Source organism: Anoplopoma fimbria, chromosome 11 (assembly GCF_027596085.1).
Source record: "Anoplopoma fimbria isolate UVic2021 breed Golden Eagle Sablefish chromosome 11, Afim_UVic_2022, whole genome shotgun sequence".
NCBI classification, from domain to species: Eukaryota; Metazoa; Chordata; class Actinopteri; order Perciformes; family Anoplopomatidae; genus Anoplopoma; species Anoplopoma fimbria.
Window position 1 is genome coordinate 22,977,110 of NC_072459.1, and position 18,564 is coordinate 22,995,673.

General features: G+C 40.4%; 2 protein-coding genes across 4 annotated transcripts; one reads left to right on the top strand and one right to left on the bottom strand.

Annotated features, from left to right (window-relative positions):
• Positions 1-1,873: 1,873 nt before the first annotated feature.
• Positions 1,874-9,733, top strand: zgc:65811 (uncharacterized protein LOC393524 homolog). 3 transcript variants are annotated; one of them, XM_054607034.1, is made up of 10 exons: positions 1,874-1,956; positions 2,111-2,208; positions 2,929-3,034; positions 3,154-3,251; positions 5,846-5,920; positions 6,022-6,123; positions 6,627-6,722; positions 6,940-7,023; positions 7,468-7,692; positions 8,416-8,508. In XM_054607034.1, exons 2-9 carry the CDS (start codon positions 2,143-2,145, stop codon positions 7,681-7,683), a joined length of 843 nt encoding a protein of 280 aa, XP_054463009.1. In that variant the 5' UTR covers positions 1,874-1,956; positions 2,111-2,142; the 3' UTR covers positions 7,684-7,692; positions 8,416-8,508. The 3 variants fall into 3 exon arrangements, with proteins under 3 accessions (XP_054463009.1, XP_054463008.1, XP_054463010.1); XM_054607033.1 differs by having other exon boundaries at positions 7,468-9,733; XM_054607035.1 differs by lacking the exon at positions 7,468-7,692 and having other exon boundaries at positions 8,416-9,733.
• Positions 8,415-16,075, bottom strand: LOC129098077 (uncharacterized). Its single transcript, XM_054607032.1, has 10 exons — positions 15,932-16,075; positions 15,684-15,802; positions 13,447-15,067; positions 12,670-12,863; positions 12,436-12,530; positions 11,483-11,613; positions 11,223-11,403; positions 10,451-10,592; positions 10,200-10,269; positions 8,415-9,827 (listed from the first exon to the last, which is right to left on the bottom strand). Exons 1-10 carry the CDS (start codon positions 15,981-15,983, stop codon positions 9,796-9,798), a joined length of 2,637 nt encoding a protein of 878 aa, XP_054463007.1. The 5' UTR covers positions 15,984-16,075; the 3' UTR covers positions 8,415-9,795.
• Between the last annotated feature and the right edge of the window lie 2,489 nt (positions 16,076-18,564).

The window sequence follows — 18,564 nt, forward strand, 5'->3', positions numbered from 1 at the left end:
ACACACACACACACACACACACACACACACACACACACACACACACACACACACACACACACAATATACATTCATATATATATATATATATGAATGTATATTAAATGCTTTGGCGCTTTGAGCAACACAAACTGAGTACCATATAGTCCCTTTATTTTGGAAATAAGGCCACTCACACCAGAACAATCTTTGATTTTGTGGTTAACTATCCTTTTGCCTTCTCAAAGGAAACACTCTTTTTCATTGAATGTTTTACTTTCTCTTTCCCTGTCTCTTTAAAAAAAAAAAAAAAAAAAAGAGAAAAGATATGTGTCCTGCATGTATTTTTAGTGTGTCTATGTTCTGTGATCACAAGTATTTTCCCTCTCTCTCTTTCTGTACTGCAGAAACATATGTGTTTATCTGTATATACTATTCATATTTTATTTTACACACAGGATAAATGAGAGGTAATGTTGGTGAGATGACAGCGTGTCTCTGCTTGTCTCTGAGATAAAAGTTGCAGTGCAATGCATCCTGATACATCCTGTTGAATGGTGTACATAGTTTATAATGCGTGTGCGTGTGTGTGTGTGTGTGTGTGTGTGTGTGTGTGTGTGTGTGTGTGTGTGTGAGTCAGTGAGCGAGGTAAATAGACAGAGGGAGGGAGAGACACATTTGTTTCCTTTCTTTCTTCATAGCTGGGTTTAAGTTTCACATTTACGATTATCAAAAATGTACACTACTCTTTTTATATTTTTTTCTTTGCAACGGGCTACAATGTTCTCATTGATATAATATGTGTCTATGTGATAGATTGATTTTATTAGAAAATGTTAAAAAGGTTAACAGGGTAAATTTAGTAGTTACATCTATGCATTCTTGTGATATTTGTACCAGATCATATCAGTTTAAACAGATATTTCGCATAGTTGGGTGACATTATGAAATGAAAGATTCCCTGCTAAAAATATTACTGAAATAAGCGATAAAAAAAACGTTTCATAATAATTAGGGTTTTTGAAATATTTTCTTTAATGATTGCACTATTTGCACTGTAGTGTATTTTATCATATTCTGCTATACCTTACTATAACGAGCCCATGAAGTTATTACATACTGTATGATGTACAATGAACAATGAACTCATGAACAACATACGACATGACAACCTTGTTTATAGTGATGTTTACACAGACGGAAGGTTCTAGGTTTTAAAAAGTGTATGTTTCAAGGTGTCTGCATGATGTTTGTACTGCTCAACCTGTGTTTTGCCTTTGTGCACATTGAAGGGGTGCACAACCCGGATATAAGTCCAGCCTGAAGGTTCTCTGTGTGGGCTCCATTCTGCAGGATGACTTCTGATGCATTGATTCAATAAAGACATTGTTGAAACTGCATCAACGGACCTGGACATCTTCCTTCATCCTTTCATATCAAATTATATACTACACTATTTTTCACCTTTATTTCATAACTACTCCTTTTATTTAATGTTCAACCCTTTAAGTGTGCATGTGCACAGATTGTAAAGCCCTCTGAGGCAAATTTGTAATTTGTGATTCTGGGCTATACAAAATAAACTGAATTGAATTGAATTTAAGTCTCCATATTAATGACGTTAAGTCATTTTGCCCTTAACCTGCCTTCACCCCCTCCTCTGGGTGACCTCGCCGGTAGAGGTCGTCCAACACACCGATTCTTCAACAACAACAACAACAGAAGAACTTTAACAATCTGTAGCTCTCGTTTCCTTAAGTTTCATTCTACCTTCAGCGGTCATCCGGCCCCTCCCCCTTTGGACGTCACCGCCTGCTGATTGGTGCTGGCTCGTTTCCTTCTTCCGCCGCAGCCAATGAAACGCCCGAGCGAGGTCAGAGGGGCGGGGCCTAACTGTAACAGCAGCAGGCAGCAGAGAGGACCTGCAGGTGTGTTCTTCAGACTGCTGGAGGACAGGAACGCATCCAACCGACCAAGGTGAGTATTACACTGAGCTGCTAACGTCGTGTGCAAAACTTAACCACTTATTTAAAAGTTTAAACGTGTTAACTATTGCTTAACACGACGTCTGCATGTGGAATGTTACCTGAAGTGGTTGTAGTATGTAACTCTGTGTACTACACCTTTACAGACTTAACAGGTAAGCAGAACAAGCTGCTCATCATGGCACTGGATGCATGTGGCCTGGTGTGCAAGTATACTCTCTTCATCTTCAACCTCATCTTTGCGGTAAGTTTGTTAAATCATAACATTGTGTTTAAAAAAATCAAATATGTCATATGACTTGGGCTGTGTGTTTAGTTTTTTGTAGGAAAAGGCCGAATCGGTTTGTGTTTTCGTTTCTGTGGAACACCAGCTCGGGTTACCAGTTACTTTCGTTTTCTGATGTTCGTGGTAGACTGCGTCACACCCACCTGATGAAACAAAACCACAGAGATGAAACTTTTCCACACATAACCGGATCAATCCTGCTATTCATCGAGGTTTATTATTCCATCTGAAAGAGGGCTTATTAAACTAAAAAGAAAACTATATTGGTCAAAATCAAGATATTATGATTATGATAATTTGTTTTAGGGTTAGTTCCCTATTTTAACACACTTGTTCTGCTTTTCACATGCTGTCTTGTCAGCATCGGTTCCAGTGTATGTCTGTTGTTTGACGGGTGTTTAATGTAATGTAATGTAATGTGTTTACCTAGCTGTCCCACAGTTGCTCTCATTCTGCACCCAAAGAGTATTGTTTGTCTATTCACCTTCACGCCACCTGTTATTCTACACAACGTGAATAAACACTCATCTTCCTCAGCTGTCCCCGTCAATACCACATCTGACTCAACCGTGTGCAGAACATTACAGATTTGAAGATGTGAAACTACGTAACCAGTCATTTCACTGTATATTGGGGCTGTGGTTTTATTTGATTGTTTTTATTTCTGTGTTTTGGCAGTTGGTGGGGTTTGCCTTTTTGGGTATCGGCCTGTGGCTGAGGTTCAGCGAAAGCACCAGAGGCATCTTCCAAATAGAGGCCCTCAACTCAAGTGTATTTGTGATAGGTCAGTGCCTTTTGTTACCCACATTTGTGTAGTTTCTCCAAGATAACTGCATGAGGATATTTTCCCTCTGTTACATATTCAATCACATATCTGTGTTTCTCTCTTTGTATTGTTATCAGCTGTGACTGTACTGATCGCTCTGGGCTCAGTGATGCTGATCGTGGTGGCGTTCGGAGACTACGGTGCCTGCAATGAGAAAAGATGCGCTCTGCAAGTGGTAAGACATAACCACTTCCTTGTAAGGTGGGGCAACTGCCGTTTTTTTCCCCCCGTTGTGTGACCGCAATTGCCTGCCTTATGCAATGGACATGCTGTAACTAGTGCGGAACTATTGTTGCGTCTATCTGATAAATCTTGAAGATAAAACCTATGATTTTTAAGAAACTGCAGATGTTCATTTTGGTCCATTTCACCTTCAAAAATGAAAGAAACTCCAAATGTTACAAATTACCTCAGGTAAAGTTTTACAGAATCAGAAAAAGAGGACTAGTGCTCTCTCTCAGTTCTATGGTCACTTAATTACTGTAAAGGCAACAAGGCTCAGGCTTTCATTTAAATTTCACACATTTTATATTTGTCATAAGTGCAATGTTGAAAGAGCTATTCAAAGGTTTCTCTGCACAAGAGGGAAATAATTGAAATTCCTCCCACTTAATAGTTGCTGCTATGCTCCTTCTGCCGCCTCATCAACAGAGTGGTTAAATGTCAGACAGCTAAAGATTTATTAGTAGGGGAGACTGGGAGAAATTGTAACATTTTTGACACTTTCCTTTATAACTTACAGACTACTTGAAACACACTTGTCATCTCTACATATAAGAAAGATATATATGTCCACTAATTAAAAATAAAATTGATATATTTTAACGAATTAAGACAACAATATAATATTATATTGATGAATCTAATTGCAATTAATTTAGTTGTGGTAACAGTGGTTAGGGGCAATTGTAACATGGATGTAGAAGCCATGTCAAAAACTATATTACCAGTGGTTGTTCATGTTCATATTTTTAACCATTAAACATAGAGATTATGATTATGTAAATGTATGGGTGCACTTATCTAGATTTAAGACAGCAGAAGAAAAATACTGTATATCAGAAAAATATCTTTCATACCTCAAAACATTTTTTTGGCTGAAATTTTTTGCAGAGGTGAAACTATCTTGCTGCTTTTCCACAGGCAGAGAGAGAATCCTACTGAGTATGTGCAAAGTAAGGGGTCTCCCTCTAGCTTGTTTCTGATTGGAGGTATTGAGTGTGTTACAATTGCCCCAGGTCTCCCCTACACCTGTAAGGCTAATATATATGGGCGGCTGTGGCACATGAGGTAGAGCGCTTGTCCCGTAACCACAAGGTTGGTGGTTCAAACCCCTCTACCGGCAACATGCCGAGGTGTCCTTGAGCAAGACACCCAATCCCAAGTTGCTCCCCAGGCGCTTCATTGCAGCCCACTGCTCCTCCGGGATGGGCCAAATGAAGACAAAGAGAAATAATTTCCCCATTGTGGGACTAATAAAGACTTAATTATATATATATATATATATAGCAGTGATTAATAAACATGAAAGCAGACAGAGCAATGTGAAAAAGATGTCAAGGCTTGTCTTTTAAGTAAACAAGAGGAAAAAAAGCTTGGTTAGTGATGGGCCACTAACTGAGGTGGGGCTCTTTAAAAAAAACTGGAAAACTGCTTTATTTCAGAAACAGGGACCTATTTTTCATTCAGGGAAAAATGTTAAAGAGTTAGCTAGTACATAAGACCAGCTGCACATCTGTTCACACATTTCTGTGTGAACAGTGTATGTGTTGCCCAATGGAGTCACTCCACAAGGTTCAGTGTCTATGCTTTTTGAAATGGCAAAGGGTTAAAGTAATATGGAGGAGTTTTTATTCTTAGTGCCTGATGTCTCTTGGTACCAATTCCTGCTTAAAACAATCTAACTATTTTGCTTCTATATCACCGGTTAAACTTCAATGACTGAAACCTGGTTACTCATATTTTAGCCCCCGGCAGGAAACTAAATTGATGCGTGGGAGAAACGAGGAATGTTCAAAAAGATCCTTTAGTTCCTCATATATCTACCTCTGGTGAGCTCTCAGAATCTGTGGGTTTCTGCACTTTTGACCTTTGTCTTGATTTGGCACTATTAGTTTCATTCATCCTCCTTTCTGGAAGTGACACAACTTTATGCTCATCTATGCGCAAAGATCGATCTTGGTTTGCAACATTATATGCAAGTAAAATAAACTATTCATTTAACTGTAAACAGTGGGGTTAAAATATGTTGCAATAGACATAAATATGTTAAAATATATTGATTACTGCCTTGGTTTTTTCCCTCTGGATTCCAGTTTAATGATATGTGAATGATATGCAGATTTCAGGCTTTAGGCAACTAATAAACAGGAAATTCACTTTTATATGTCTCATATTTATGAAACCGCCTGCTTCTCCGCACAGGTTTTTTGAAGCATATTTTCCTCTCAGAAAAGCTCTAAATCATTACTTACTGCAATTAAAGAGTTTATGAGTTAAATGGCTTAGTTATGAAGAGATTGCTTCAACATTTTTTAAGAGCGCCACCAAACTTTATAGATGCTTTACGGGAAAGTTTATGTTTTCATGAAGTGTAATGTTAAGAGTTCTTCTTACTGGTTTAAACAAAAACATACATACATACATTTTCTTATCCTTGTTTTGCATAGTAGTGAGATAAAATGGTGTGTAAGTTAGTTTTGTTCCTCATCAGTTTATTAACATGAGATTTTCTAATCAGGTTCATTTTACCTCTCCTTCTCCTTTCAGTTCTCCGTCCTTCTGACCATTCTGGCGGTTGCTGTGGTTGCTGTGGGAGTGGTTGGTTATTCCAATAAGACTGAGGTAAGAGGGAAATGGAAAAGAAGGAAAAATAGTAAAAAGATTGTAACCACAAATACTCTAGATTTACTTTCATGATAATGTGTTTTAATTTGTATGATTAGGTTGGACTGAAGATTGCGGAGTTCTACACTAGCATGTATACTCTTTATGTGACCAGTGGAGACCCGGTCATTGGTGCCACACTCACATTCATCCACAAGATTGTGAGCACAAACTCTTATTTCCTTCCTTCCTTCCTTTTTGTTAAAAAAACAAAACACATTTTAACTCAAAACCGTTTTGCTTTAATGTGTTTTGAACTTGATGCTTTTGAAACTTGTGGACTGAACTCTTCATTTCAATTTTTTATTGACATGGCAACATAATGTGTCTAGTTATCAAATAACTAAAAGCGACATAAGGGAATTGATAATTCTATGATTTAAATTGTGTAAAATATATAAATGAACCAACAATTTCTCAAACATTTGATGAAACTATTCATATTCAGCTTATAACTATGACATGCTACTTCGTTGTTCATTTACAAAGCCTAATAACTGAATTAATTGAAAACATTTTTATTACAAAATGCTCTTTTTTGAAAGTTTCTTTTTCATATTGATGTTTTCTCAGACACTCCATATTAATGACGTTAAGTGAAATATCAAAAAATGCTTATTCATTTTGCGTGCCCTTAACCTGCCTTCATCTCCCTCCTCTGTAGCTTCACTGCTGTGGAGTGACCGGGATCCCGCTGGTAGAGGTCGTCCAACACACCTGTCCTGCAGCAAAAGGGTTGTTGGAGCGATTCAAGATGGACGTAAGTTGGTGCCAATGAAAGCTGTTCTGATGAACATGGTGTATGTGTTTAGGATTTGTTTGGTTTTGAGTTCACCTTTGCGTTATCTGCGTTCATATAGCACACTAGTTCAATGTAGTGTGACCGAGGATAAATAAACCCGCCCCTGGAAACCGAACTGCTTTATTGCGTAGACTCTTTGGTGCCAACAGTTTCTCCTGTCTTATTCTTGCTACAGAGTTGTCCTGGGACCATCATAAGTGTCTTTGACAGTAGAGCAACACTGGTGATGGGCATCTTCGTTGGAACTGGAGCTCTTTTGGTAAGCAAATGAGTTGCATGCTGCATATTTTTGACGCAGTAAATCAAGTCAATGTTTTGGCTTAAAAAGGCAGGTGAAGGAACATTTTTACAAGATTATTTACCAAACAAGTTAATTACCTTTAAAAAAACAAAACATTCTGCCCATTTGAATCGCCACCTTGTATTTAGAATCAAATGTTTTGTGTATAACTTACATACAATACAGTTCATTATGAAGTGCAAAAAAAAAAGTAACTACTGTGGGGAGAAGGAGGATACGGGAGACTGGTGTCTTGCTTAATTATGTATTCTGCTCTTGGGTTTCATAAAGTATACTCAGTGTTCTAACCACTCTAAACCCTTCTCTCTCTCTTAACTAATACTCCTCCCCCTTTCTTGCTTTAAAAAAAATATATTTTTCTCCCTTCACTCTCTCATTCTCCCCATCCTTTGTGCCCAAAAGCTCGTTGCTCTGATTTGCAGCACCACCCTCAGTAAAAAGATCCGGGCGTCTGTCTCATCTCCTCAATACATCGTCCTGACTCAGTCCACTTCTGTCCTGGCTAACCCTCAACCACCTCAGCACGGATTTGTCTCCACCTCCTACCCTTACCCCGACCAGGACCCCGTCGTCTTCACCCCTCTCCCTGTGGCCAACCTCCCTTTGGCTCAGTCCTAGTGCGCTCTTGTATGGTTTTCCTCTCTCACGGTCATGTTGTCTTGATTAGATTTCAGCACGCTCTAGCATAGAGAATACGCATGTTTTTATCCCTGGTCTTCACTGCTGAACATGTTCAGCGCCTCTGTGCATGGTCACTGCAGGGTGTCTCCAGCTCGCTTTAAAGGAAAAATCCACCCTAAAAAGGACCTACGGTACAATTATGACAACTACAGGTTATTGGCCAAATGCTGATATTACAAGACTTTTAAAGTTCAGCTACAGTGGGGAATGACAGCAGAGACATTTCTTAAATCGAAGAGCAATGGCTCCTTAAGCTGATACTTTGCACACATTTGAATTATGCACTACTAAGCTACATAAAAAAAAGAAGTTCCTCCCTCCTCCACTAACTTCTCCATTAGTTGGACGTTTGTTTTTCGTTGTCCCACCAGTGATGGTTTTTTAATTACTATTTTAGTATTTAATCTGTATATATACACAGTTAGAGAACATATCAGGGTTGGATTTTTCCTTTAAGTCTCTACTTATTCATCATTTTGCCTTTTTCCTCACACAAGGGGCTGCATGCAAATTGAAAAGCACTTGCTGGTGTTGCTCTCTCACTAACTCATTCGGTGGCTGGTTTAATCCTGGGTAGGAAAAGGAGCAGGAAGCAGCTCCGCCACCCCACAGCTCTTTATCCCATTCCTGCTCTTTACTTCCCCTCCTCCTTCTGTGTCTGCATGACAGATTACTGCCCTGGTCTGCACCGCTATCCTCCTGAAACAGACCAAGAAAGACCAGCAGGGGGTCACTGCGTACTATTCCACTGTGTACTAGCAAGAGGATTCAGTTTTCAACCTCCCCCCCACTCCTCTGCCTGATCGACGACGTCCATCGCTGGAAATTCAGGCTCAACCAACAAATACGTGTTTACAGATTTGTCTCTGTATGTGAACTACTGATGACACTGGTTTTAGAACTGAATTCAATTTTATATCCTAAAACATCACACTGTGCTGATAATTTGACACCTTTTAAACAAAAAAAACAAAAACCTCTGCTTTGTTCAGAGCTGTTGCCAACCATCAATATTTGATAGTGTTTTTTTTTTTTTAAATAATCATGCAGCAACTCTCAGTGAAATGGATGTTGCTTGGTATTAGCCATTATTCATCAGGCTAGAAACTGTCACAGCTAGACAGCAAGTGCGTTCTAGCCTGACAGGCCTCTACATCACTGTTGGCATACGATAAGTAATCGGACACGTCCCTTTAATTACAAGAATAGGAAACTTCCATGTCTGTTACACATTTAAGCGATTATTAATGAGCAGTGTTTTATACCTTAATGAGTTAAATACTCACTGAGCCACTGGCAAGTATCACTGTTTGAATTAATCATGCGTGTTTAAATGCAAAAGGGACCATTTTCTTTAGAATTAATCATGCGTGTTTAAATGCAAAAGGGACCATTTTCTTCAAGTGTTCATATAAGGTTAGATCACATGACAGTGTTGGAATGGGAGTTTCACTTTATCGCAACTTTCTTGTTACGGTCAATTCATTTTCATGCTATAGAAGTGTAATGTCCCATTTGTACACGCGTGATTTATACGTTGCTTTAGTTTTGCAAAAACTGCATTCCGATTCATTTCTTCCAGTCAGGGTTTATAGAAAAATAAAGTAAGGGGAATTCTTGTGTGTGACAGAAATATTCTGCAGGCTTTCCTCAGTCATCCGGTACCGTTTGAGACTACTAAACTGACTGTATGAACATGTTGAGTGCTTTAGAGCTGTGAAGCATCACGTTATGCCTTCCTGTAAACGCTGGGAAACATATTGCCATTAAGTGACATTTTAGTTCAACTTTTTTATTCCTTTATGTTCCTGCCAAAAGCTTTCGGACCAATTAGAAATATATTAAGTGTCCTGTTTAGAAAGAAGACCGCTGAATTGTTTGTGTATTGCTTGTTTTCTTTCCCTTACTATTGCATTGCACTATTTTGTTTTTACGTTCACGCAAGTTTTAATAAATATTCCATCAAGGGCTTTTGCTCTTCTCTTCACTAAGACTTGTGTATCTGTTATTTCCATGAAACAAAACAAGAGTGCAGCTGTGTAAAATTGTTTATTTCATTGCCCACGCGTCACTGTTTGGACCTGTGAGGAAAAAAGAAGTCAATGAGAAAGTCCTCAAGACTGACTGACAAGTTGCTGGCAGGCCAACATGCTTGTAAACCTCAACCTATGGAATTATGCAATGCAAAGTGAAATATATTGTGAACGATGTAGCCGCAATACATTTTGCACATTTAAAAAGAATCCATCTGTGCTGCTATGTGTGGAAAATGCTCAGTGGATTACAGATTTATTGTTGTAGGGACAATAGTTTTTGTTGAGTTACACCTTTCAAGTCTGGAACCCACAAGTCTTCTAATTATAATAAATATATATCTAATTAATGTACAAGAACCTTGTTAGACTACTGGACCCCTCCTCAGTTCCTCTATGTTTCCACTGTGTTAAACTTACTGTTGATGTAGCCCACAGTGCAGTCCCCATCTGCAGCAGAGCACACTTCTGTCAAGCAAAAGAAGTAGATCTGGGGGCAGAAAAAAAATTGAAAAATGTTTTTATGGCCTGATTACCGTGACCCTAGTCTACATGGAGCCGCCATTATGGATGGTCTTTAGGGTAGCCTGAACTTGAAACAGCCACATTAACAGTCACCTCAAAGACAACAATAGAGGTTAACTTGTATGAGCATGTTAAGTGGGAGGTACCTCTGGGTCCTCCAGGTGAGAGTATCCTCCCTCAGCCGTGCATGAGGGACTTTCTGAGTGAAGAGGCAGGAAGCCAGAGATGGCGAACCTCCGGATGTGGTGGGGGCCAGAGTGCAGGGAAGGAAGCAGCTGTGAATCACAGCTGAACAACACACAGTTACAACTGAAAGATCTCTGCTGGAGAAATAACGTCTAAAAGCAGAATTTACCGCTGCAAGATTACTTAAAACCCAACAATGCAATAGCACTTGACAAAACCAAATAGAAAAAGGTGTTAACTTTGTAAACAAAGTTTGACGTGAGGGTGGCTCTTAAGAAGAGGCCATGAGATATTTAAATCAAACGAGTATACGCAGAGATGTACAGAGTCACTTTGATGATCATCTGCCAATTTGATTTAGATTAGATTTCTCCAGAACATCAGATCATCAATGTCCCCGGTCAACTTTTATGAAAACCCAGCGATTAGGTTTTGAGATATTTTGACACAACGACTTGGCGATGGTGATGAATAAAAATGGCGTTCCCTAATTCTATATGAATCATCTCATGAATACTAATCATCATGGTTTCTAATACAGGGATTACGCCTATTATTAGAGGTAACAATGCTTCCAATAATTGTCATATGGCTCCTCAGATTTCCCCAAGAATTCAATGAAATTACAAACCATAGTGGTATCTGAAGGAGAATAGATTATAATGTACTGACATGGCCTATTAACTCCTGCAATGCAATACAATACAAACAATTCATTCCTGTATAACATACCTATCATAGACCAGCATCCAGCTGGCGTATGGAGCTTGAGTGTAAGCCAGGCAGGAGTGGACCAGCAGCACCAGGCCTGGAACTGGAGGGTCCAGCAGACTCACCTCCACGTAAACTGGTCTGCCTCGCATGAGGCTCAGAGGCAGGTGAGCCTCGGGGTGGAAGCTGGTGAAGGACTCATCTACGAGGAAGGGAATATTGGAACGGTATTACTGTGTTGTAAGGCAATATTTAAAAGAGAATACAGAGAAAGCAATCACCTGTGGCAATTCTCAGTAGCACAATGAGAGTGGCTGGTGTAGAGTGAACGGGAGGTGGAGTGGGTTGATCCATCACATGGAGCCTCACTTCACCAGAAGAACCCGGGGAGGAACTACATTCCACCATCAACCTATGGATCAACAGAGTGGATTCAGAGAGTCTCAACATCCCAAAATAAGCGGAGCATCTTTGACACACAGCAGCTATTTCACCTCATGTGTTTCACATCTTGTTTATTTTGGGACAGTGTTTATCATTTATCCACTGATGTTGAATTTTTGGAGTTGGAGATGCGTCTGTTTCTGGTGGAGTTCTACAAGCTGCTGCTTTGAATGATTATAGCTAACACTCAGATTGTGAAGCTGTGATTTTGGGATAATTGCATGCATCTGTTAATTCCTGTAACATTGGACTGTAAAAAAATTGAGGTAACATATTATGCAGGGCCTGATTTTTTGTGTAATTTAATTTTTACTCTATTTTGTTTCTATGCCTATAATCATAAAAAATGAAAGTAAAATTAGCCTGTGCTTAGAAAATTCCTGGGATAAAAAAATTAAACAAATGCTGACTGATTGCATTAACATGCATTTAAAACACCAGCTGACTACAGTCTGTAGATGCTCTGTTGAAGTCCTCGATCAAGGAATTGATTCTAGTCTATAAGCAGTGGAATTTACAACACAAAGCCAAAAATAATGTCAGCCTGTAAAGAAGCCCATGATTAAAGAAGAAAAACAGCCTAAACTCATACAGCTGAGCACTGAACAACGGCCTGTCATTTGTACAATGTTTGAAAAGCAAATTATTGACGTCATAGCCGAACGAAAGAAAACAAACCAGACATGCCCAAACGATAGATGGTGGCAAAAGATGCCATTTTAAATTAAAGTTAATATCTTACTTATTAATTTATATATTTTATTCATTTATTTAATCAGTGATGCCATACCTGACAGGAGATTTCTCTAGCTCAGAGCTGTGGTCTTGTTGAAGAGAGTGGATACCATAGACTTCCAACAGATGAACCACTGTCTGACCAAAAACCTGACAAGGATAGGACATTGGAAAAAGGATTTCAAAAAACAACAATTGCAAGTGTTCAGAAAGTGGTCAGTCAAAGCTTCATGGAAGCATCACTCTATTCAGCCACATTAAAAAGGTGAATAACTTTCACAAAGCGTACCTTTATGGGGTTGTGCATAGAAGTGTTCCTTACATGTTTGCTTACTCCACAGCCGTCCAGGGGTACAGTGTAGATGTCAGAGGTCAGCTTCTGCAGTGTGCAGGACACATTACTGAGCTCAGAGGGAGGGGCCACTGTGGGCTCCATCACAGAGTCCGGCACCGCAAAGATTACATGCTGTCCCACTGTACAGTCTGCACACACACACACACACACACAAAATTCCTGAGCTGTGCTGTTTTGATCTTAACCACAGTAAAAAAAATAACTGATTAAAATCCATTACACATTTTTAAGAGTTGGCAAAAATCACAACCTATTTAATGTTTTAATTGGGTGGTTTGGGCGTCGGCTTCTAGCCTTAAAGCCCACACATCAATCATCAAATTCGCACATTGTCAATTCATTTTTGTCAGTCGTGTATTGATAGGATGTGCTTTGGGAGGGACGCTGCAGTCAATATGTGACGCAGCGCCATGGTCCCAGGACGAGGGAGTGGACAGCTCGGCCTTGAGCTGATCTGAGTGCAGAGTGCAAACAAAGGAGAGGCGAGCCTGTTAGACTTGAATGGCTCTATTCAGCAGCACAAGCGATGGTTCAGAGATTCAGAATTGGTTTTCCATTCAGGTGTCTAGTTACAGCCAGATTCAACTTCTAGCCTGGCAGGGCTCAAAAATAATAATCTGCCCCCTTGTGGCAATATGAAGTCAAGACACCGCCACTGAAAGCTACATCTCAAAAATACAAACTTCTACAAGATGCTGGATTTTCTGTCACCTTTCATTCCATTATCCAGCCTCTCTCCTGATTCTTCTCCACCAGGACGTCCAAAAGCATCATATGGTTGTTGCTTAGTATTATGATGGGAATAATGATAGTAGTAAGGATGTAGGGGCCCATTGTAAACAGCATATGTTGATTTTGTAGGTGGAGTAGTAGTTTGATGATTGGGATAGGATGGAAACTGAGAAAGGGAGGAAGACGCTCGAGCTAGATGCTCTAAAGCTTCTTTGGAGGAAGTTGGAGACACGTGATTGTCAGCGTTGAGTAAACTCTCAGGGCCATAATACATCTGATAGTAGTGATAATAAGGGTGGTAGTAGTATGGGTAAGGAGGATGATTATGGTTGGGTGGTGGAGTGGGGAAGGAGGGTTGTTCAGGAGGAGGAGCTGCAACAACAGCGTTGGGTCGAGGAAGGTAAGTCGGGGGGAGGGGAGGTTGGACTCCTGGGGCCGCTGGGGCAGAGAGTCTCTTTTTGTCATCCAGATCTACTTTTATATCATCATCTTCTTCAGACAAAAGTGGATGCTTGATCCCTTCTGGCATATTGTTTTGAAAGATAATAATTTTATCTGCATTTTGTGACTCAATGTTAGTATTTAAGTTGTATTTGTCATTTACTTGTGATGAGCGAGGAAGTAGATTAACAAAGGCACTAGACTTTGAGCTCTGATCAGACAAATAGTTTTTTCCTGCCGTGTCGGGATTTATAGGAGCCAATCTTCCGGCCTCACCCCTTGCAATATGTGGAAAGAAATAGGAGTAGTGGTATTGGTAGGGCTGTGGAGAATCAGGTGGATATGGTGCAGAGGCTCTGGGAGGGCTAGTTGGAAGGGTGGAAGGATGAGGAGCAGCCTCAGTCTCAGGCTGAAGGAACTGGTGTGTTTTGACCCTGCGGAGAGCCTCAGACTGCTGCTTGTTGGGGGGCAACACCGGATATTCAGGGTTATTAGGATTAGTTAAAGACAGTTCTCCTGGAGCCTCTGGACCTGGATCAGAGTCTTGAGGTGGGCCAGGAAGAGGGATTTTAGGGTGATGGTAGTAGTGATAGTATGGATTGAAGGCATGGCTGGGGGGCTGGAGAGGAGGTGGGGATTCAACTTGAATCGCTAAGCCTGTGTCTGAGGAGAGGGAATGGGCAGCACTGTGCCTCTCAGAGACACCCAACACGGGAGGTCCTTGCAGATCTGGATACACCCGACCTGAATCCTTCGTATCATCTGTAGATGACAGAGAACTGTGGACACTGACAGGAATCAGGTGAGAGTAATAGTTCTGATAGTCTGAGAGGGAATCAACAGCAGGGAGAGGCTGAGGAACAAACATAGGGTCAGGAGTCGAAGATGAGGGAGTAGGAGGGATATCTGCGGTGTGTCTATCAGGACGATGATACTTGTGGTGATATGTGGGGTGTGGATAGTAAGGCGGGGCCAAGTAAAAAGGTGGGGCCCAAGGAAATGGTTCCAGGGCTTCTGGCGTGTGCTCTGCTGGCCCTCTGGTTAGAGGATGAGGGCCGTTGACCACAGGCTGATGGGGGAGTTCTTCAGGGGGAGAGACGGGACAGGCCAGTGTGAAGGTCTTCTCTCCTATCTGAAGAGAAAGTGTGTATTTCCCATCCTGAGGAAAAAGATGAGATTTTCTGTGTGAGACTGTGCAGAAAACAACCACGTTCAGGACTGGATAGTAAATGTCTGAACTCATAAGGTTATATTCAGTTGCAAATATTTTGTAAGAAAGGAAAAAATAGCCATATGCAGTTGAGGTGAGGAATGGTACGGCGGTTAGACATCTGACGAGGGAACCTCTGTCCACTTAGGATGGTTTGAGACAGTGTCCCTTTATCCTTTCTCTGTCCTTCACTTAATGGTAACAAGTAGGTATAGTTTTTTTTGTTTTTTTTAGATGCTAGTTTTGATTTAAGATCCAATGAGTCTTAAAAAAAAAAAAAAAAAAAAAAAAAAAAAGAATATATATATATATATATATCTTTATTCCTCCATCAACATGTTTCTAAATGTTAACATAAATACAAACAAGACTTTTAGATATCATGTGACACAAGTCATCATCCTTCACTGAGAAGTAATTACTGAGTCATTAGTATTAATGAAGAAACTTTTTAACTACCTAAAGATACAAGAATGAATGTGCTATGGAGACATTCAAAAAACACACTTTGTGCTCTTTCACCTACCAAAAAGGTCTCAAAAATGGTGTATTTTCTGAAACTCACCTTTACTTTGATGCCACACGTAAAGAATGCAGCAGCGATTATAATCTCTGCATCTTGTCTGTCAAATGTGTAGCCACACTGCTCGGCTAACTCCACCAGAGGGGTCCATTGTCCTCGGACTGTAGAGAAAAGGAAAACAAAACTACAGTCATATTTATTTTAAAGGTTTGGAAAACCATAGAGAATCAGAAAATCAGAGTGGATGGAGTGCTAAAAGAAAGAAAAGGGAAATTAAGTTTTGATTTTACCATTTACCCTAAGCTCCTCTATAGCATGGAGTCCCTGCACTTTGACGGTCATACCGTGCGGGAGCAGCAGAGGGAGGAAGGGCCCGCGGCCTGAGGCTCGATCTGAGGGGCCAGGCAGGACATCATGACTGGAGTCCCCTTCCACAGCAGAGGCAACGCATAGCCGTCATCCTGAACACATGTTTTGAACAGCATTCTTTTACCCCCAATACTGCCGCTGGCTGAACCATCTCACATCCATTAGACAAGATCTTCTCATTAAATAAGCATTAAAACATGAGTCATCAATCCTTGAAAGTCCCCAACTATCTTGTTAAGATGACATAAAAGTGGTCTGAGTCAGTCCAGTTGAAATGTATGATTCATCTAAACCCTGTCACTAAAAAAAGATTGAGTTCAGTGCAAGGGAATAAAAACTCATTGTGACAAATGATCAACAGAGAGGATTCAGTGGGATTAGAAATTCTCCATAGGAACATCAGAAGCAAAAAAGGTTAAATAACAAACAAAATTTTTCCATTTGATCAGATTTCCCACATTTTTGACCTTCAAAATATAGGGACACACTGAGGGAAAAAAACAGATAATTGGTGTGTCCTGTAAAAAAAACGAATCCGTACATTGGTATCAGACATAAAAATGTATTATATGGATACCGTACCTCCTGTGTGACGTGGCAGGCGTCGTACCGAGCCATCAGACTGAGGTCCCTCCATGTGTTCTGAACAGAGTAGCCACACTGAGGTGGCAGCTGGGACAGGGGCACGGGCGACTCGTCGACTACGGCACAAAAAGACCCCAAAACAAAACCTTTATTAATAAAAAATCTGGTTAAACTACAGTCGACACCAGCTGCTACTACTCTGTGTGGTGTATCCCCCAATTCAAACTTTGTATAACAATGTCACCATCCCAGACATAAAGCTGGAGATGTTTGCAAATGGAGGGGGCTGTTGCCTCACCTCTGTCCAGCTGTAGTTGTACAGCTCGTCTCCTCCTGACAGTGAGGGTCATGCTGTCGTCTCCACACTGCACCTGGGGATGCAGCCTCTGCCAGCTCTCCTCCGAGCCGCTGAGCCGCTGACCTCTGATCTTCTCCAGGCCTCCCTGGGCTCGGACTGGTGAACAAAAACCGACCACCCTCAGAGCTCACAATCAGAGAATACAGCCTACTTTTGGAGAACATAAGGCTTCACAGTGGAGGAATCATTGCCTGCAACTGTTTTTTATACCAGGAAAAAAATAATAGGGTAAAAATTGGTCTTGCATATGTATTTGACATGGAAAAAAATAATAATGTTTAGGAAATACACATTAAGGCACAGCTTCATGAGCCATTATCTCTGTAGATAATAATCTCTGTATGCATTGCATATAAAATGTGGAACTTTGCAAAGCCACAAAAATATTCTTAAATAATACTCTTTTTCAGCAGTTACATTGTACATATTTTTTAATTTACAAAACAATATTATTTATTCTTGGTTTTTTTTTCTTACATCTATATTTATGCACCAATACACCAAAGCAAATTCATGTTATATGAAAACCTAAAGGTACTTCAAAGGGAATAAACAGAATTCCAGCTCCTCTTACCTGCAGCAGCAGAGTCCGCCTGGTGGTCCACACCAGGGTTCATCTCCAGGTGACCCACACCAGGGTTCATCTCCAGGTGACCAGGAATATAAAACTTGCCGGGAGTGACACGCTCAATTTCCCCTTTGCCACAGTCATTTGGAGGGTGGCTTCTCTTCGGTTTGTTACTGGTTTTTAAGCTCTTATCAGTAGCAGTGGACGCCATTGTGGGTTTGGGCCTCAGTCCGGAGGTTTCAGTCTGAGTGAGGCTCCTGTCATGGTGCAGAGACAGGGCAGGTGGATAAGCGGCGGCCTCACACCGGCCCACTGAAGGCACAGTTATGGTCGTTATGGTGAAAACGAGAAGGACACCGAAGCAGTATCCTGTTTGTTTCAAATGCATGTCAGGTAATAGTTTCTCTGTGCACCAAAACACTGGGACAGAGGAAACAACCGCGGTATATTTGTAGACTTCCTGCCAACACACCTGTTCACTAATTGGCGTTAATGAGGTGGCGCATGCGCAGTAAGTAGCGGGTTAATAGTATAACTGTTGCCGATTTCACTAGTTAAAGTGTGTTTCTTTTACAGTGAACGAGTCAAATAGAGACTTAACTTGATTTAGGTGCAGTTACTTGAGTACTACTATTTGCTGCTATTTTATACTTCGACTCCACTAAAATATAAAACTGTTTAACTTCACTACATTTATCTGGCAGATTTTTACATAAAAAAAGAAACAAAGCACAGTTCATTGTTAAAGATTAAATCGATGGTTCCAAACATTTTTGGCCCGAGACTTCTCACAAAAAAGCTGTATATTCTTGAGGCCCCTCGTCTTGGTTTAGATGTGTTTAAGCTGTTAGCAGAGAGATTTCCCCTCTATAATTAAGAATGATTTATTTAAATAGCTGCTAAAACCATACAAAGTTATACATTTGTCAACCCCTCAGATTTACTTTGCGATGTTTCGGAAGGAACGAGCTCCACATAGCTACAACGTATAAGCTCTAATATATCATTTTCCAACTAATATATAATAAATGATCAGTCTCAAG